This window comes from Pteropus medius, unplaced genomic scaffold (genome assembly GCF_902729225.1).
Source record: "Pteropus medius unplaced genomic scaffold, Ma_sr-lr_union100, whole genome shotgun sequence".
NCBI lineage: Eukaryota > Metazoa > Chordata > Mammalia > Chiroptera > Pteropodidae > Pteropus > Pteropus medius.
In genome coordinates, this window is record NW_024352786.1 from 2,717,294 (window position 1) to 2,735,467 (window position 18,174).

At 33.9% G+C, this 18,174-nt stretch overlaps 1 protein-coding gene across 9 annotated transcripts in view; it reads right to left on the reverse strand.

Annotated features, from left to right (window-relative positions):
* Positions 1-18,174, reverse strand: part of CENPE (centromere protein E) — a 62,701-nt gene that overhangs the window by 39,545 nt on the left and 4,982 nt on the right. For 7 of the 9 annotated variants that reach the window (XM_039848872.1, XM_039848873.1, XM_039848868.1 and 4 more), the window contains exons 6-17: positions 17,734-17,815; positions 17,494-17,561; positions 17,351-17,416; positions 13,801-13,852; positions 12,226-12,313; positions 11,758-11,887; positions 10,603-10,722; positions 9,592-9,750; positions 5,969-6,113; positions 5,189-5,277; positions 3,725-3,892; positions 160-234 (exon numbers count right to left, since the gene is read on the reverse strand). In XM_039848872.1, coding sequence (XP_039704806.1) covers positions 160-234; positions 3,725-3,892; positions 5,189-5,277; positions 5,969-6,113; positions 9,592-9,750; positions 10,603-10,722; positions 11,758-11,887; positions 12,226-12,313; positions 13,801-13,852; positions 17,351-17,416; positions 17,494-17,561; positions 17,734-17,815 — 1,242 coding nt within the window. The remainder of the gene's footprint in view (positions 1-159; positions 235-3,724; positions 3,893-5,188; positions 5,278-5,968; positions 6,114-9,591; positions 9,751-10,602; positions 10,723-11,757; positions 11,888-12,225; positions 12,314-13,800; positions 13,853-17,350; positions 17,417-17,493; positions 17,562-17,733; positions 17,816-18,174) is intronic. The other 2 variants (XM_039848870.1, XM_039848869.1) reach the window with 1 other exon arrangement.

Genomic DNA, 18,174 nt, shown 5'->3' on the forward strand with positions numbered 1-18,174 from the left:
GAAGTAAAAAGAACTTACATTTGACAGTTTATATTGGTAGTAAAATTCAAAAAGTTGACATTTAAAAAATATAATTCCTTTTATTTTCTAAAATCATGTTCAATTACATATATTTTATAGTTCTAATTCCTAATCAGAAATACCAACATAAATGCTCACCTCAAGATCTTGATTATACACTTCTGCATGCTTAACTAAATTCTTTAAGTTCGAAATTTCATGAATTAGTTGCATCTGTAAGAGCATGTGAACAGGCAACAGAGCAAACCAAAAGTTAATAAAGCAAAAAAAAAAAAAAATTGAATCACCCAACACAGTAAGGGACTGAGAGATCAATTATTCAAGCTACTGTAACAGAACACCTCATTATTTAAAAGTATACGAAAACCCAAAACCAAACCCAATCAACCAAACGAAAAATCCCCAACCCACAAAGCATGCAAACAAGAAAAAAACCCCTCAGCATTGACACAGATAACAGTTGTGTCATCTGTTAATAAAGCTAAAATAATGTTAAAAAGCAAATTAATATGCACCATTTGGAAGAGATAGTGGTAATCAAACTTTTAAAAAGCATATTTTTAATAGATTTTTGTTTTGGGTAAGTTAAGTGAAGAAATATATCTATCCTATAAGATGTTTTTCTTCTCATAAATTATTCATTTGGCTTACACTGGCATACTTTTTTAAGAGTTGTAATTTGGAATTTATGCTTGGATTAAGGTAGTTTCATGGTGTCTTTACAATATTCTTACTGTTCACCAAAGCTACAGAGATATGCATGAGATTACCAACAATTACTTTATTGGTTTATTTTATAGGAAATATTGGAAATATGTTTTTGCTTCATCTTGTTCAACTGTCTAAAAGTATAAATAAAGATACAAATATTTCTATTAAAGTTTTCTTTCTACCAAAATATTTGTAGCATTAAATATTTGAATTACCAGTAAGTTCTGTGTTCAAATTAAGTAAATAACAATTTACCAAAGATAAACATATTTTCCCTTAGAATTAATCTTCATAATCAGATGAGTTCTTAAAGAGTAAAAGCAAATTCTAATAGAATGTAAGGGACTTACAAAAATAGTATCTTATTTAAATAATATTTTCTGGATGTTTAATTCAGTCTACTTGTTTTAGATTTCAGACTAGTGATAGTTTTGACATTCTTATTTTAGGTCAGTGTCATTCGATAGAAATAATGTGAGTAATATTTGTAATTTAAAATTTTTTAGTAGCCACATTAAGTAAAAACACATAGAATTTTAACATATTTACTCTGACCTATCCAAAATATTTCTTCATGTAATCGATATTAAAAATTAATGAAAGTTTACATTTTTTTCATACTTAAGTCAATTCAGATTGTGCTCATTTTAAGAGTTCAGATGCCACATGTGCTTAGTGGCTAGTCTAAATTGTTCAGAAAAGTTTTAGACATTTGCATTGGTTCTCATTTAAATGGGCTCTTTCACCTTTTCTTCCCTGTTTCTAACTTTTGTGCAAGAAAATCACATTTACCAATAAGGAAGAACCAAGTAACCAATCTTAATTTTAAAAAACATTGAGAAAGAAAAGAGCACGTCATTTTAAGTATTGGAAACAAAAAAGATTAAATGACTTTTATAAAGATCTTAGTGTAATCTTCCAATGATGTATTAAGATGCTGAGCATAAAGAGAAAGTATATGATAAGGTCAAAAGTTAATCCTTTGCGATGTAAGGAAATATAACAGATTTCAACTGTAATGTGCAGCAGGAGAGATAAAATATTTAACTTCTTAAGACAAAAATCTGCAAGTTGTGAAAATTATAAAATTAAATAGATCAAGTTAAAATAGGTAGAGGACTATTCCCTCAGCATGATACTTGACATTGTTTATTCCTCCTTCTAAAATTATTGTTTAAACATATTACTACATTCCCACTTGAAAATGATCCACAACTTTGGTGATTTTTGATGAAACCCTTAGGCAAATCAAGGAACACATGTCTTAAGGCCATAATTTGACTTTAACTCCTTTTTTGTTAAACTGTCCCCCAAAATGTACATTTTGGAAGATATTTTACTGTATCCATATAGACTTATGTTTTTAGTTTAACATGCAATGACTACTGTAAAGCTGGTTTTGAACAGAGTAAGCTTTTATTACTTAATCTTTTAGGTTACCTTACAGAATTGAGAATTTCAATTTGTATTCAAATAAAACTAAACAGAATAGTATTAATTTCCCCCTTGACTGTTATTTTGTTATCTTTTTGTGTATGATTCAATTCAGTGAGCTTCAGTTTTTATTAATACATAAATGATTTAAGATAAAATTAGAGAAATTATTGCTGCATTTATGCCTAAAGTTAATTTTATGTCATATTATTTATAATGAGAAATATACAAAAACTTAGATGAAATTTTGGAGTTAGAAAGGACTTTGGCAAGTACCTGGTCTAACCTCAAGGGTGGAGACATACAGGAAGTAGCCCCGAGAGGGTTGAGGTTCAACAACTTGCTCAAGACCTGGCCATTAATACACACCCAGTTCGAATCTGTGGTGAGCTCCTCAGCAGGGAACTAGGGCTTAAATCCAGGCAATATGGCTCCAGGGCCCATGCTCTTAACCGTGACACTAGACCACCCCTTCTCAATAAAACCCAGTTTTATTGATTGAAGTCCAATATTCTTTTCATGATATTTGGCATTTCGTTAATATACAAATTTTACAACAAGCTTAATGAAACTCTGGAGGACTTCAGATTTTTGCCTCTCAGGATATAATGCCTATGAAATATAGGAGTAACTTAAAATTGTAGGTACAATGGAAATAACTCTTGGTCCAGAATCCTTTTCCTTTTAAAAAGGAAGAGGGTGAGAAACTGAACAATGATACTGAGGAAAAAGGATTGTGTACCTTTGGGCTATGCGTATAGAAATCTGAAATGCATATCTGCAAACTAACTCGTATTTTAACTACGCTAAAACACTGGCTCTTATTTTTAGGGGATTCGTGAGTCACCTCACAAATCTGATACCAGTTATGGATTTTTGTCCTAGAAAAATGAATACACTTTCAAAAATTTTGCAAAATAATTCATAGTGTCTATGAACTCTATGTTATGGGCTCCCTGCACTAAGAAATTTCTTGAATCTTTTGGACAATTTCTGAGTCCCGAAAGCCTCATAGTTTCTGGATTAGGTTCTCTTAATATGAAGCCTAATATTATAGACTTAGAAAATTTAAGTGATCTGTTTCATTTCTAAAAATTCCATTAAAACTATTTAGTATTAGTTATACTAATTTTCACAATAACTCTCTTATATGGAAAAAGAAATGTGCAAATTTAGCTTCTGAAGCTATTCTAATAATGTTCTAACTATTTAGGAATATACTTTCTAAGGAAAACAAAATCCATTAATATGTAGTATCATACATAAAACATTCAACTAGATATTGAAATTTCTTCAATACAAATCCGTCAATAGGCAGATTCGCTAAACCTTCCCAAAGATGTTTTTAATTTTTTCTTCTTGTGCATAAGCACAAGTGAAACAAATATGATTTAACTATTTTAAAAACAATACAAATAATTTCTTAAATTCTCTAAATTCTGTATGCATGTGGAAAAATGATTGGATCCTCAATCTCAATCTTACAAATAAACATCTTAAAGAGAATATTTTTTACAAAAGTGTCGTTTTAGTTAAGTTTCACATTTCGTATCTTTACCTCTTGATCTTTTTCTGCTTTTCTTTCTAGAGCCTCAAATTCATCCAAATCATCCTTTTCTTTTAGCTTCAATTCCATTTCTTCATTTTCTCGTCTCAGTTTTTCATAGTCTAATACCAGATTATCATAGCTAGCACGAAGTGAATTCAACTCACTTTCTAAGTTTTCCTATTGAAACAGAACCAGATTTTCCAGTTAGAATTCAAATCATATATTTCTTTTGTTTCCTTAACAAAAATTTAAATTAGTCAAATAATTAATTTAACTTTGAATTGTTTGGTAGTTTAAACTATTCTCTTTTTCAATATTATCCTAATGGTCTACCTTGATCCAGAGTTAAATAAAGCATTTGCATTTTGGTAAACTAGCTAACAGAAGAAGACTATTTTGAAATGGGTAAAAAAACAAAACAAAACAAAACATAAACAAATGCTCTGCCTGTGCTTGACTGAAAAAGTTCAATCAGGAGTAGGAGGTAGGAAGCATTGTGGCAAGGCCATTTCTCCATAGGTCCTTAAGCTCCTTAGTAATAAAGCTAATAATTTATTTCTCTACCTGTCCGACTGCTGTTGTATTTCTCAGATGGCTCTGAATTGAGGAAGTGAAATAGTGGTATTATTTATTGATCTCTAAAACTGTAATGGCTGCTAGGTTTTACCACACTCAACAGAGACCTGTTTCTGTTTTCTATACTATTATGAGAAAAAGATAAACTATGAGTTAAAAAAATATATCAAACAAAAACTAACACAGGAGTTTTCCAAAAATAATAAACTTCTAGAGTATGTTTTAGGGACACAAAGGCACTTTATCTATAATACTTAATTATAACTAATTATAGTAGTTAGCTAATAATAATAATAATTCGCAAGAATTACTTTAATTTTATTACAAAACTAAATTTTGGAATAAATTTTCTTTAATACTTTATTATAAAAACACACATATTTCTTTGAACATTAGCAGACTAGAAAGTAAACATGGAATCTAAATTTACTAAGGCACTCACTATAGGATTCCTTATTTCTAATGCTATGATGAGATCACATAAAATATGTTTACTTTTATTTTTCATTACTATTTGGCAATTTTATCCCTCCCTGATCTATCATTCTACTATATGCCTGAGAATTTTGACTTTTAATATCAGCCCTTTTTACTCTCAGGAGACTGCCCCCCCAAAAAAAAACAGGAAAAAAAAAAAATGGATACCAAGATCTTCTGGTAGAGAACCGGAAGCAAAGGTTTACCTATTACCACACACTTGTTTTATAAAGTTTTTAGATTCCCTCTAAATGGCATGGTTATCAGCTGGGACTGTAACAAGCTGGGGAAGCCTTAATTAGAACCAAAACTGTTACTGAAATTAAGTCAGAGCTAGTAATATGCTACAACAGTAAATAGCAATAATAAATGCATTTTAAAAAGAGTAAAAGGATGCTTTGTAAAATACATTTAAGTTACCTGACTTAGTAGCTTCGTTGCTGGATTCCACTCTATCTCAGTGACTGCATCAAGAGTGTTACTGAAAACATCAGCTTCTGAACAAACAGCTGTAATTAGGGGGAAAAGAAATTTATCCATAAACATGTTGTTAAGTTTCCTAAAACTCAAATTAAAGTCTATTTTAAAAATTCTGATCAGAGGTAATAAGTTCGACTTAGCAAATATGTGCTCACAGTATGACTGCCAAGAATACACGAACAATAGACACAATCATTTACATTATTGTGTGAATTAAGATCACTGGCTAGATACAGTGATAAAATATAAGATCCTTAATACAATATAGGTAAAAAAGACAAATTCTGAATTTGAGATTTGATCACTGTAAGTAGATTTAAAACGTCCTCATAAAATATTTAAAATTTGAAGACATAATTTTGAAAGTTTCCTGTGTAAATGCTACCCTTTCAAGATTAGCAAAGTTTAGGGCAGATGTTATATGGATACTAGTTTAACTGGATAATGATTAGACCAAAAACAAACAATAAAAATACGTCTTATGTATTTTAATGACAGTGTATCATTCTTAAAAGATAACTTCATGAATGTTCACTTTAAGTTATTATTTAATTTCTTATTATAATTTCTTAAATTGTTTTTTATCATTATCTCCATTGTAATCACATCTAAAATATAGACATTTTACTTAAATGTGTTTATCACATAAACTGAGTTATAAGTAAAGTCTCCCTTTGTAGGGATGATTTCATAATTAAAAATAGTTAAAAAGGCACTTACATTCATCAATTTCTCCTACTATAGTTACAGCAGCCTTATGTCTCTTCATTGTTATATTCACTGGCATATTAAATTCATTTACGTAGTTTGAGTCCATTTTGTTAATTTTGCCAGGGCACCAAGTGACTCTTCGTTTTATTTTAGCCTAAAGATGAAAAAAAAAATCTAAATTACCTCATCCAGATCTGGGCTCAAACATACTAAAACGAGAGAACAAGTTTCCATCTTTAAGAACGATTGAGAATGTGAGGGCGATCTGGCTGCAACATCTGTCACCCCATTGATCGCCAGGTTGATTTGGCTGATCTGGCCGGCTAGGCAGGTGTCCCCTTCCTCCCTCACCACTCCATGCGTGTCCCTCCCGAAGCTGCGCGCTCGGTGGAAGAGGACAACCTTCCCCGATAGAGCTGAGGACCGGTCTTTGGTCAAGGGTATTTAGCTGCGCTCCCCTGCTAGAACCTCCAAACAAGCTCTCAAGAAAGACTGACTTGGCAGTATTCTTATTAAGCCTAGTTTATCAGTCTAAGGACACACTGAGATAAGAAAACATTCTTTAGCTTTTCAAATCAATATCTAAACCCATAATAAACTGATAAAACCATTTAAACTTCATTTTTTATTTGAATCTTTACTTATAAGCTTTTCTGGGACTTAACTGAAAAGAAATTGGTTAACTCATAATCCGTAAAGCGATCTGGTGTTATGTAGAAGGGGCAGCTGCCGCCGCCAACACAATCGCTAGCAAAAGCACTTTAGGGGACCTGGCTTTAACCAGAAAGGAACAAGCAGGAAGCCCGTCTGAATTTCCTTCAGCAAGTAAATCTTTCGCAGGGCCCTTCACAATGTCAACTCTCTTCCAATTTGGTAAAGCTAATGTCTCCACCAGTGCTCCGAATCTCATTCGTTCCTTTCCCCCTTGGGATCTTGCTCCCTCAGTTATCTGTTCATCTGTCATCTTCGCTAGGCTCCTTCCTTTCAGCTTTACGAATGTTCAAGCCTCTGTTTCCTTTTGATTTTTTAAAAGACAAACTCTTGATTTCTTACTTCTACCTACCATTTTCTCTCCTATCCACTAACCATTCCACTGCACTGCCTCTCAAGATTACCTGAATAATGCAGATATATCTCTGTGTAACTGCATGCTTTCATGCCTCCACCACATAATACCTTCCCGCTTGAAGTCACCAGCCATTCCACAGTCTGCTCCGTAAAAGCCTAGTCGGCTCAATCCCATGGGGTCCACTCCTGGACCTTGTCATTATCTGAAACTCATAAATCTAGACTTCCTGCTCTAACTACAGTATCTATTCTTCCACCTATTGATTCAGTTAATCTCACTTTAGCTATTTACTTAAGAGGGACTTTTATTCCCTTGATCTATTACTTTCTTCTTGGCGGCTGCCTCTTGAGTCTCATCCCACTCATCCCATTATCTCAGATTTCATAAATGATCATTTCAGTCATGTTTTTGGGTCAACAGCCTCAAATTATTTGACCCATTCTCTGTTCCCCACACCTATTCCAACACAGTGTAGACTCAGATGAATTATACTACCGTCTGAGTCTTTATCAGCCTCCTGAACACTGTCACAGCCATACGACCAAAAGACGACTGCCAATATCACCTGGGTCCTTAGTGCTGCGTGCCCAGACTCCTCCTTCCATGTCGACTTTCTTTACCATTCCTTACAAAGGCTAAACTATTTCAAACCCTCAGTATGTTTATGAACTTGTGTCCCTACCATTTCTTGTCATCACAGCAGAAAAATGAAACCTCCTATTTCATAGAGAAAAAAAAAGCCTACACTTATGAAAGCATTATTTGCACTGATACTTATCCTTTCCTCTTTCCCTGTTAAAATGAAGAGGTATTTCTCCCTCTGTCCAAGGCTAGACCCTTCTGCTATATTTAAGATCCCATCCCTTTGGACCATCTCAACCCGCTGCAAAGTGGCTTTCACTCCCAACACATAACTCGAATTGCTTTTGCAAATGAGCTCTTTGTTTCTAAATCCAAAAACTTTTTTTTTTGCCTATTTTATCTTATTTAACTTTTCAGCACAATGTGACACCACTAACTCTGTTTTCCTTGTTACCACATTCACCTGGTTTCCTTCCCCACTCTAGAGGTGACCCTGGGCTCCTTTAGGGATTCTTCTTTTCTGCCTTTACCTACAAAGTTGCTGTTTCTTGAGGTTTCATCTTTGGCCTTCTGTTCTTTTCATTCTTAACATGCTCCCAAAGCTCATTCATTCCCAAGACTTTAATTTGGATCTGCAGGAGTTAATGCCCAAATGGATATCTCGATCTCACATCTTTCAGCTGATTTTCATATATTTGCATTTTCAACTGTCTGATACCTAAATCTGGAGATGTCCCAAATCAAACACTGAGCAGCTCCACTGCTCTTCATTCAGTATTCCTTAACTCAATCAATACTGCTACTAGCTACCCAGTAAGCCTAGCAATGCTTGCAAGTCATTTTGGGACCCCCCTTCTCTCTTTCCCTGTCCTACTCCCGCCACATCTAAACAATCACAAAGTCCTGCTGAGTCTACTTCCTCCCATGTAGTTTTTCAATTTATTCCGTTTTTTCTATCTCCAGGGCCAAAATCAATCTGATGGACACAGCAGCTACACCTTTCTAAAATGCAATTCTGATGCTACTTACAGAGCTTTTCCTTGTCCTTAGCATAATGCAATGCTCAAATCCTTTAATGTGGTTTAAAATGTCCCTGCCACCAGGACATTTTAAGACCAAGAAATATGTTTTCTAACAACTTATCTACATGTAGATGTCTTCCCTATACCTTCCATTGGGCTATTTCCTACTCATTACTCAGTCAACAAATAGTTCTTGAGTGTCTTCTATGTAACTAGCATGGTGTTTTGAACATAATGTCCATTACTAATAACCTTAATAGCATGCATTTATTGAGGATTTGGTGTGTGGAATGTTAAGCACATTCTATATTACTTAATTCTCACATCAATCCTGTGAGGTGGGGATCAAGCTATCCCACAGATTAGGAAGCTGCAGTAAAATGTACTTAAGATATTGCCTCAGGTCAAGAGTTAGGAATTGGCAGAACTGGGATTCAAATCCAGGCAGTCCAGCTACAGAGGCCATTCTCTTGACCATGACACACCATCATACACCAAAAATATCTGTTGGAAAAATAAACCCCTACTCCTGCAAAAACAAAAAGCACACAGACTGGAAGCCAGACTATTGACCACTATGATGATTTATATCCTAATTCAATTTTCCTGAGATTAATATTTGTTTCTTTAAGTAGACAATATTCCCACAAACTCTGGACACCTGTGGTTCTCAATCACCTAATCAATTTTATTAGAATTTCTTAAGAAGCACATTTCAAATCAATTCCTTGACTATATTCCAGACTTTCTAAATTTGGATCGCTACATGTGGGAATCAGGGACTGGTGTTTTGCAATGAATCTCTTAGGTGGTATTGATCATAGCAAATACACAAAAAGTTCTGGGTTTCTTGTATATGGCATCAAAGGATAAGAAATGCATAACTATATAATAAACATGTAGGAATACAAGTCTATTCCCTATATACCAAGTTCGAGCTGTCATCTTTTAAATTGTACCTTTAATTCCTGTTGCGATGTGAGGGAAGAAGAGGTGACCAGCATTCGCGTTAAGTTTTGAATTTTCTCAATCTGTACTTTTTGAAGTAAATCTTTTTCTTCCAAAAGTTGGGCCAGTTGGTCTTTTTCCATTGCCTGGGCCCGAGTCTCTAAAGAAACCTATAGAATGTAACACTGAGTTATAGTAATAATAAATATAGCTAGGTTTTAAAACCTGGAAAGTAGCTTAAAAGGGTAGAATATAAATTGTGAACCACGAAAAATCTAATGTTATTGAAATAAAATACTCCATCTGTAGAAAACCAATATGTAGTTACCATATTCATTTCTCAAACTTATAATAAAGTAAAAGATATATTTCTTCTCATGTCCATTTCTGCATGCCACGTGTAAGATTTTAACAATGCTGTTAAAATAATTCTATTTATTGTCTAAAAATATATAAATAACAAGCAGAGAAGTCAGAAAAGCAGAGACCTACAGCAAAAGAAAAGATGTTCTTATAAGATTACCAAATGATATTTTACCTCATTTTTAAAAAGGTCATTAAAATGTAAGATTTTTACAAAATAGGGGGCCATGGTGGTTAAAACAAATAAATTACAAGTGACTGTGCTATTTTATTAGATTGCTATTGTAGGTTTAAAAGAGGAATTCAAGACAAGGTAAAACTGCAAAAAGTAGTTTTAAGTAACCATACATGGTCTCTCTTTTTAAACTAATTCCCAATGTTTTTGTGACGATTATAGTGTTGCTACATGGCCCATTTCAAAATCTCAAATTTTACCCTTTGGAAATGAAAAACAAAATCTAAAATAATTTCAAGAAACAAATCTTTCAGTTTATAGTAAACTAAACTAAAATTTTTATGAGTTGACTTCTTCTTAGTTGAAAATTGTTCATTAGCTGCAGAAGTCAGCTATTGATGATTTAAGTGTCTCTGATCATTTAGGTAGATCTCAATTCTATATCTGTCCCTATCCTTTACTGAAATACATGGATCATACATACCTCCTCTAATTGTTTTTTAAGATCTATTATTTCTTTTCTATATCTCTTCAGGAGAGCTTCATCGCTTGATACCTCATTAACATAAGGGGTATTCTTCATATATTTAGCAGTGCTGGCAAACTGGAAAAAAATACAAGAGCATTTTAAGTGCTTGACACTAAAAAAACTATTTTTGTCAGTTTACGTTTCTTGTAATTAAGCTTTGTAAAGAAAAATAAATTCTCTTCCCAGGTGGCTTAATACTTTTGAACACAAAAAGCATTTTATGTTCCTGTAACAATGCTTGTCACTTACCCTGGCTGTTAGTTTTCAGGAGAGTCAAAAAAGTATTCTACAGACATGAGCTTACTAGAATCCTATCTACCCCTCAAAATCCAGGGCAAATACTCTCTCTACAGGAAGCTTTGCTTCCAGTCAAAAGCATCTCCCCTTCCTTTGAATTCTACCCTAAATATTAGCCACTTAACTATTAATTCAAGGCAATCATAGTGGAAACGGGTCTTATCTTCCCTATAAGACAATAAATTCTGTGAAGCAAGAGACTTTATTTCCTGTCTTTGTTTTTCTGACGTACTTTGACTCAGTGCTCAGTAGCTACTTAAAGCAACGCTTCTTAGAGTATGAGTATCAGAAGTAACTTTAAGTGGGTACATGAAGGTGACCATTCAATAACACTGAATCCTTCATTGAGAAAGCTATTCTATTGACATTTCTCATTTTTCCTTTTTTTTTTAAACAAAATGCAGGCCTTAGGCTCAGAGTAAAGGTGGGCAACAATTAGCTAGTAAGAATTTAAGAATTATTTTGTCATAAGCACACTCATACAGTTTTTGGGTCATCTTCTACTTGTTGCAAGTGATACTAGTTTTTCATTTATGGAGCTGATATAAAGTTTCCTTTTATAATAAATTAATTAAAAAGATTGAGTTGTTTAAAAGAAATATCAAGTCAATTTCAGTAGAAGTGTTAGATGTGGCAAAGATTATAGAGGTGGGATACAAATGATTGAGGTTTAGGAGAATTAAAAAATGCTATTTAGTAGACAATAGGTATGTTATGTCAGTTAAAAAAAAAACTATAGCAATTTTAGTAGGTATTTTTTCTTCTTCAAGATGATTTCCCCCCACAATATGTTGAGATAAAAATCAGACTCACCTGGAGAGTACTAAGGGTTTCATCAAAAGACACTGGAGTAATTGTGCAGATAATACGCGTTTTGGCATTTCCTCCCAAGGAATTCTGGAGAATTCGTGTTAATTTGCTATCTCGATAATTTATGAAACCACTTAGAAATGAGTTTGGGAAGAAAAAGAATAAGAGTTTTTATATAACAAAAATGGTTGGTTTTTAATGCAGAACTTTAAATTAGTTATAGTTTTAAAAATTAATTCTTTACAGGTTACCAGAAGCAGATCAAAATTACTAACTAAAAAATATTTAAAACAAGAAAGTAAATTTAGTTAGTCATGGTCATATGTATAAGAAGCCATGCATGGTCACAGAATCATAAAAGCTTTTGAATACATGGAATTAATCAGTACATTTGTCACTGAACTATTACAATTTTCAACTTAATAAAAAATGTAAGCATTAATAGTTAAATGTACAATGGGATAAACTTACCCAATTTGTCCATCACTAAGTTTCTTGATCACTTGTCCCAAAATAAATAAACTTCGATTTATATTACAGCCTTCCTTGAGTCGCATGCCTGCATTTATTAACAAATATGAAAACTAAAATTGATCCTTGTACTAGATGATGAACTTACCAGTAAGTTATGAGAGAAATCAGAAATTAAAGGGTCAGATGCTAAAGTCTATGCTTTGGAGTAGATCTGAACCATCTTTAATACCACTGGTAGGCACTCTCTCCCTATTCTGTCTACCTATTAAGTGAATCAGAAGAGTTATCTCTTGAGAGGAATCGCAAAAGACAAAAGCTGACTAAGAATCAGAGGGAGGAAGAGGCCATTTCCTAAAAGTTTAACTACTCAGTTCAAATCTATTTTTCCCAAACTTCCAAATTATAAGCAACCAAAGACAAACAACCAAAGTAGTTCTGATAGGCTCACAACTAAAAAAGTTCTCATTTTTAAATTGTTAATATGCTCACATGGCTCAAACATCAAAAAAAGTACACTGAAAAACCTCTCCTACTTTTATGCTTTTTTTTTCAACCCGTTCCTGTATGAGGAAACCATTTTTATTAGTTTATTCTTCTAGAGAGTTTTAGAAATAAATATCCATATATATTCATTTCCCTCTTTTTTACACATACAATAGCATACTAAATATGTTATTTTACACTTCGCTTTTTTTCACTTGGAAATATAACAGTAAACATTGTTCTCTTTCATTCTTTTTTATAGCATAGCATTCCATTGTATGAATGTATCAGAATTTATTTACTTGGCACCCTATTGAGGGACATGCAAGTTTTCAATCTATCACATATATAAAAACTATTGTAATAAGTAATTCTGAACAGCTATTATTTCACAGGTGCATTATTCAGCTATTGCTATAATATTGCTGCTTTACAAGTCAGCCTAAAACAAGCATTTAGTTCTTCACAGGTCTGAGGAGTCTACTGGGTTTGGTGGATGTTGGTCACATTCAGCTGAGTGTCTCTATGTCAGGCTGCAGGAAATTAACAGAGAGGCTTGACATCTTTGACTTTGAACCTTCCAATCTAAGTATGCTTTTCCATTTGTTTCAGTATTTGGTTATGTCCTTCAGGTCTGTTTTAAAGTTTTCCTTATTTTAGTCTTGTGCAATTTTTGTTGTTTCTTCCTAGGTATTACATTGTTTATGCCATTATTGTAAAAGAGTCTTTTTGTACACTAAATATTCTAACTGGTTGTTTGTATTACGAGTTGTTAATGTCTGCATATTAATTTTGTACTCCACTAGCTTTCTGAATTTCCTGATTATGAAAATTTGGTTTTCACAGTACTCTCATGAGCTTTCCAGCTATACGATCCTACCAAGTGTATAGTTTGTTTTTTAATTGATGCTTTAGTAGCCTGAAGTAGATAACTAGCCAGATGCAGAAGCTGCTTTTTACATTAAAGACTTCTATCATAAAATTATTATTGCCATTACTTTATTAGTTTCTAAAATGCATGTAGTACTTTTTATTCTATAAAAGAATGGGAAAACATTCAGACCAATATACTACATGAGTTTTCATTACCTTCAGTGCCTGTTTGAGCAGCTCTTTCACTGCCTGCAAGATCAACCAAATTCTGTAAGACGAAAATAAACCTTTAGGAAGTATAACTTGAAATAATAAAAACCAAACAACTGAAAAATTTTTAATGCACGGTTTATCTGAATACCACATCTGCATCCCTGTCTCTCGCCCCATTGTTTAGGCCTTTCGAGTCAAACTAATTTCTGTATCTTGTTTCTTCTTTATGTTTATACCATCATGATGGCAGAATAGGTTATCTATTTTCTACACAAAGTTCAAAACCTTACCATGGTGAACGTAATTCTTTACAATCTGGCACTTGTGTTCCTCCGGCCTTATGTCTATCCATTACTTACTCTTAATTCTAGTTGAACTACTCCCTATGCCCTCAGTACCTCGCATGCTTCCACACTTCCAGGTGCTATCTCTTGCCACTCCCTTTCAGTTAGTTCAAATGTTCTAATGTGCCCCTACTCTATTCAAGACCAAAGGCAAATGTTACCTCCTCAACTTTATCCTTCATGCCCCACACCTTCAATGAATTGCTCTTTCAACTCTGTACTTGGAGGTATTTATTGATATAACTTATTCTTGTAGTGTTGAACTAGTCATTTGTGTCTCTGAATACACTGTAGCATCTTTAAAAGCATGGATCTCGCTTTCATTTCACACATGATGTTGAAAAAAAGTGACTGTCTGTCATGCTCAGGTAGTATGTTAGGTGCTGGGTATATGGCAGTGAACCAGACAAATAAGGTCCCTGCTCTCATAGAGCTTATATTCTACATGGGGTAGGATGAGGAGAGGAAGTTGGTGAGGAGAGAAAAAGATTATCATGGTAAGTATAATACAGGTAATTTAAAGAGAGTGCTGGAAGAGAAAGAGACAGAGAAGGTTCTTTGGACTGAGTGGTCAGGGAAGGCCTCCCATTAAGCTAAGATCTGATATGATAGAAAAGAGGGAACCAGCCATGCAAAGACCAAGGGAACCATACTCCAAAATAAAGAATAACACAGTCACAAAGCAGGGACGAGCTTGGTGTGTTAAAAAAAAAGGGCAGCGTGGCAGAGTTGGTGAAGTAGAGACAGGATGAGACAGAGTAGCAAAGGTAAGAACTCTGGATTTTTTAACTGTAATGGGAAGCCATGAGAGCGCTCTAAGCAAGAGTGACATGTCTTGATTTAACTTTCTGAAGGATCAACTGTGACCCCTGGATGGAGAACACGTTGGGAAGGGGCAAGAGTGGCAGCAGTGAGCCCAATTAGGACACTGGTGTAGGAATCTGAGTGTGAGAGGGTGGTGGCTTAGGCTAGGGAGGACGCAGCGAAGACAGTAAGCAGTGGAGGAACGTTTTCTTTATTCTTTTAATCTCAGAGCCCTGGGCTGTGCTCACAACACAGTCCTGGTAAAGGCTCAGTTAATATTCTTAATGTATTAAAAGAAAGTCAAAGATTTAAATTAATCCTCTCTGTGGAGACTTTCAGAGACGACAGGTAATTATGTACTCCTGCTTTTTAGTCCTATCTCAGATACTTCCTCTAAAATACTCAGAGAAGTCTAATCTTTCTTGTAGAGTATCTGCTACAGATGACCTAGATACATAATAACAGGGTAAAGTGGTGGTGAAGGCAGCATAAACTAAGGTATAACAATGGGAACAAGAATTAGTGTTCAAAGAGGCCCAAGCAATCTGTACAAAAGGAGCTTATGGGGAGCTGGGGAGTTGGGGGTGGGGAGTTATATCTTGCCTAGTGAAGTGACACAACAAAAGCAGTGCCTAGTAACATTAGAAACTTGCATTAACAGACAGAAGAAAGGAAGACCAGAGTCATGGAGGCCAGGTCCAGGAGAATGAGATAGTGATTCAAGAGAGATGAAAACCTAAATGAGTAGGATACCCATGAGAATGTGGAAAGATGGAATCACTAAGAAATGGTGATAACTGGACACAAAGGAAGGCAGAGAAAGATAGGTTCCAAATGACATGGGTTTCCAGCCTGGGTGACAGAATAATGCTGGCACTACTGGGAAAAAGGAATATTTACTATGATAGGAAAAAAATTAATTTGGTTTTAGACACACTGAAGTTCGAGATAACAGTGGGACATACAATTACAATAATCTTTAGGAAGATATGAATTAGAACTCAGAGACTCTAGATAAAATAAATATTTGGCCATCATTAACAAAGGAATATTAATGGAATGTCTAAGGGCAAGCAAGGGAAGGACACAGAAGATTCCGTACTTTTGCTAGGAGGGAAGGGGAAAAGAAGCCACAAAAGGAAATAGAGAAGCACAGCTAAGAGAACCTGTATGCTATCATTATAGAAAGGCCAGGAGATATTCAAAGGCCACCTCCAAAGAGCCAGAAAATGACTTTGGAGAAGACTTCTTCCCAAGAAGATAGTTAGAGTAAGCAGGAAGGCTGGAAGGTTGGACCAGATAGTATGTATGGTCCCTAGATGATAGAGCATCAAAGAATATGAGAAATGTCACCAAATGGGTCACTGAATATGTCAAGATTATTAAAGCTAAATTATTAAGAGAGAAGTGGAAACTGTAGTGAAATGTCACAGGCCAGGTCTGGAAAACAGAAATTACGTTTTGTGTTTTTTTTGTTGTTAAAGACTAGTCTACTAAAATAAATTTTATACTTGTATAATAAAGTAACTTAGGTGAACTAGACTTAGTGTTTAATTAAGACTCTTGATTTTTCAAAATCTCAAAGTGAATAAACTTATAGATTTATACTTTTTTCCCTGAAGTTTTCAAATCAAACAGAGTAATCTTAAATCATCCCACATCATGCTAAAGAATTTAGCCTCTGAAGACAGAATAAAGCAATAATGGTAAGGAATAGGAAGAAAGCATGAAAAAAAAGAGAGAAATGATGTAGTACACAACAATGGGGGGTTTATTTATGTGGAAAAAGGAATGTCTGCATAATGCTTACAGTTACTTATTTGACAAACAGGTATTGAATATAAACTAGGTACAATGTATTGGAGATACAAACATAAAGAAGATATCATTCTTCCCTTCAAGAGATTTAGTCTAAAACGCTGTTTATAATATAAAACATGTTTTCTTCTAGTACTTAGGAAAGAACTCAAATGATGAGATTTATTTTTAAACCATCCCACGTAGGTTTTTATCATGCAAGTCTCAATTCTATTGGCAGAGACTAAAAAGATAAAAACACCCCCCAACACACCAAATTCCAAGATTACTTTAACTTTTAAATGTGTACACGTACATACACACACACAAACCCTCCATTATTGGTTAGGCAAAGTCTCAAATCCTACAGTCCTTACATATAAATTTTAGGAGATGGTAGACATAACATAATAGGAAGATCTTCTGAATTCTTCCTACATTCCAGCTAGTGATTTCATGCTACAGGTGACACTTGTTAAACTTCCAGTTTATAGATGGTTTTAACTATTTAGTTCAGTTAATAGGTCTTATGAAACTAAACATCCCGTAGCTGAATTAAATTTTGTTTTGGTCCACATGGTACATTACCATGCTTCATCGATACTCACCAAATGGGACACCTTGACAGATCCTTCACAATTAGAAGGTTCACCTTTTTCTCTACTTTCCAAAATCTAGATGGAAAAGGCAACTTGTAGAAAAATTAGTGCATTCTTAACTGGAAAGACCAAACAGACAGAGAATTACCTACCATCCTAAAAATGGTATGAGAACGGCTGCTTCTTTGATTCATTTTTGTAATTCCATAATGTCTATTCTCTGTAAAAAAAAAAAAATAAAATTAAGTCATATTTTAGCTGTGCATATTAAAATCCAAAGAAAAACATTAACTTTTATTTTAGCTTAAAAGTGAAAAGTGTGATTTGAAGACTAAATACATTCAGCTGAAGTTTTTACAAGTGTTTTGAAGACATACAGCATAAAGTCTTACTTTCTCCCTTTGTGATCCACTTCAAAGCCATTTCTGGTGTATAAACAACTTCTTCTGTGAGATCAGACACATACACATTCCTCTGAAACAAGTTTAATTATGGAAAGAGTAGAGAAATAGAAGTCACTTACAAGTTTGCATCTCAAAAAGGAGAAACCATGATAACCATGATAGAATTCAACTGTAGAAGTTAAAAGCACAAAGTGCTAACTACAGTATGAAAATAACAAGTAAACCCATAGTTTATGATTTATTTGCTATATTGAAGCAAAATATTACAGCTTTCAATCTTTTAAAACTATATACACTGCTTAAAAGATGATCTCTATAAACTCTTAAGAAAGGAAACAAAACAAAACAAACTGTAGATACAGGAAACACTTTAAAAAATATAGAAATTAAAGGTAAATGTTCAAGAGTAATAATCCCAATAAGTAAGTC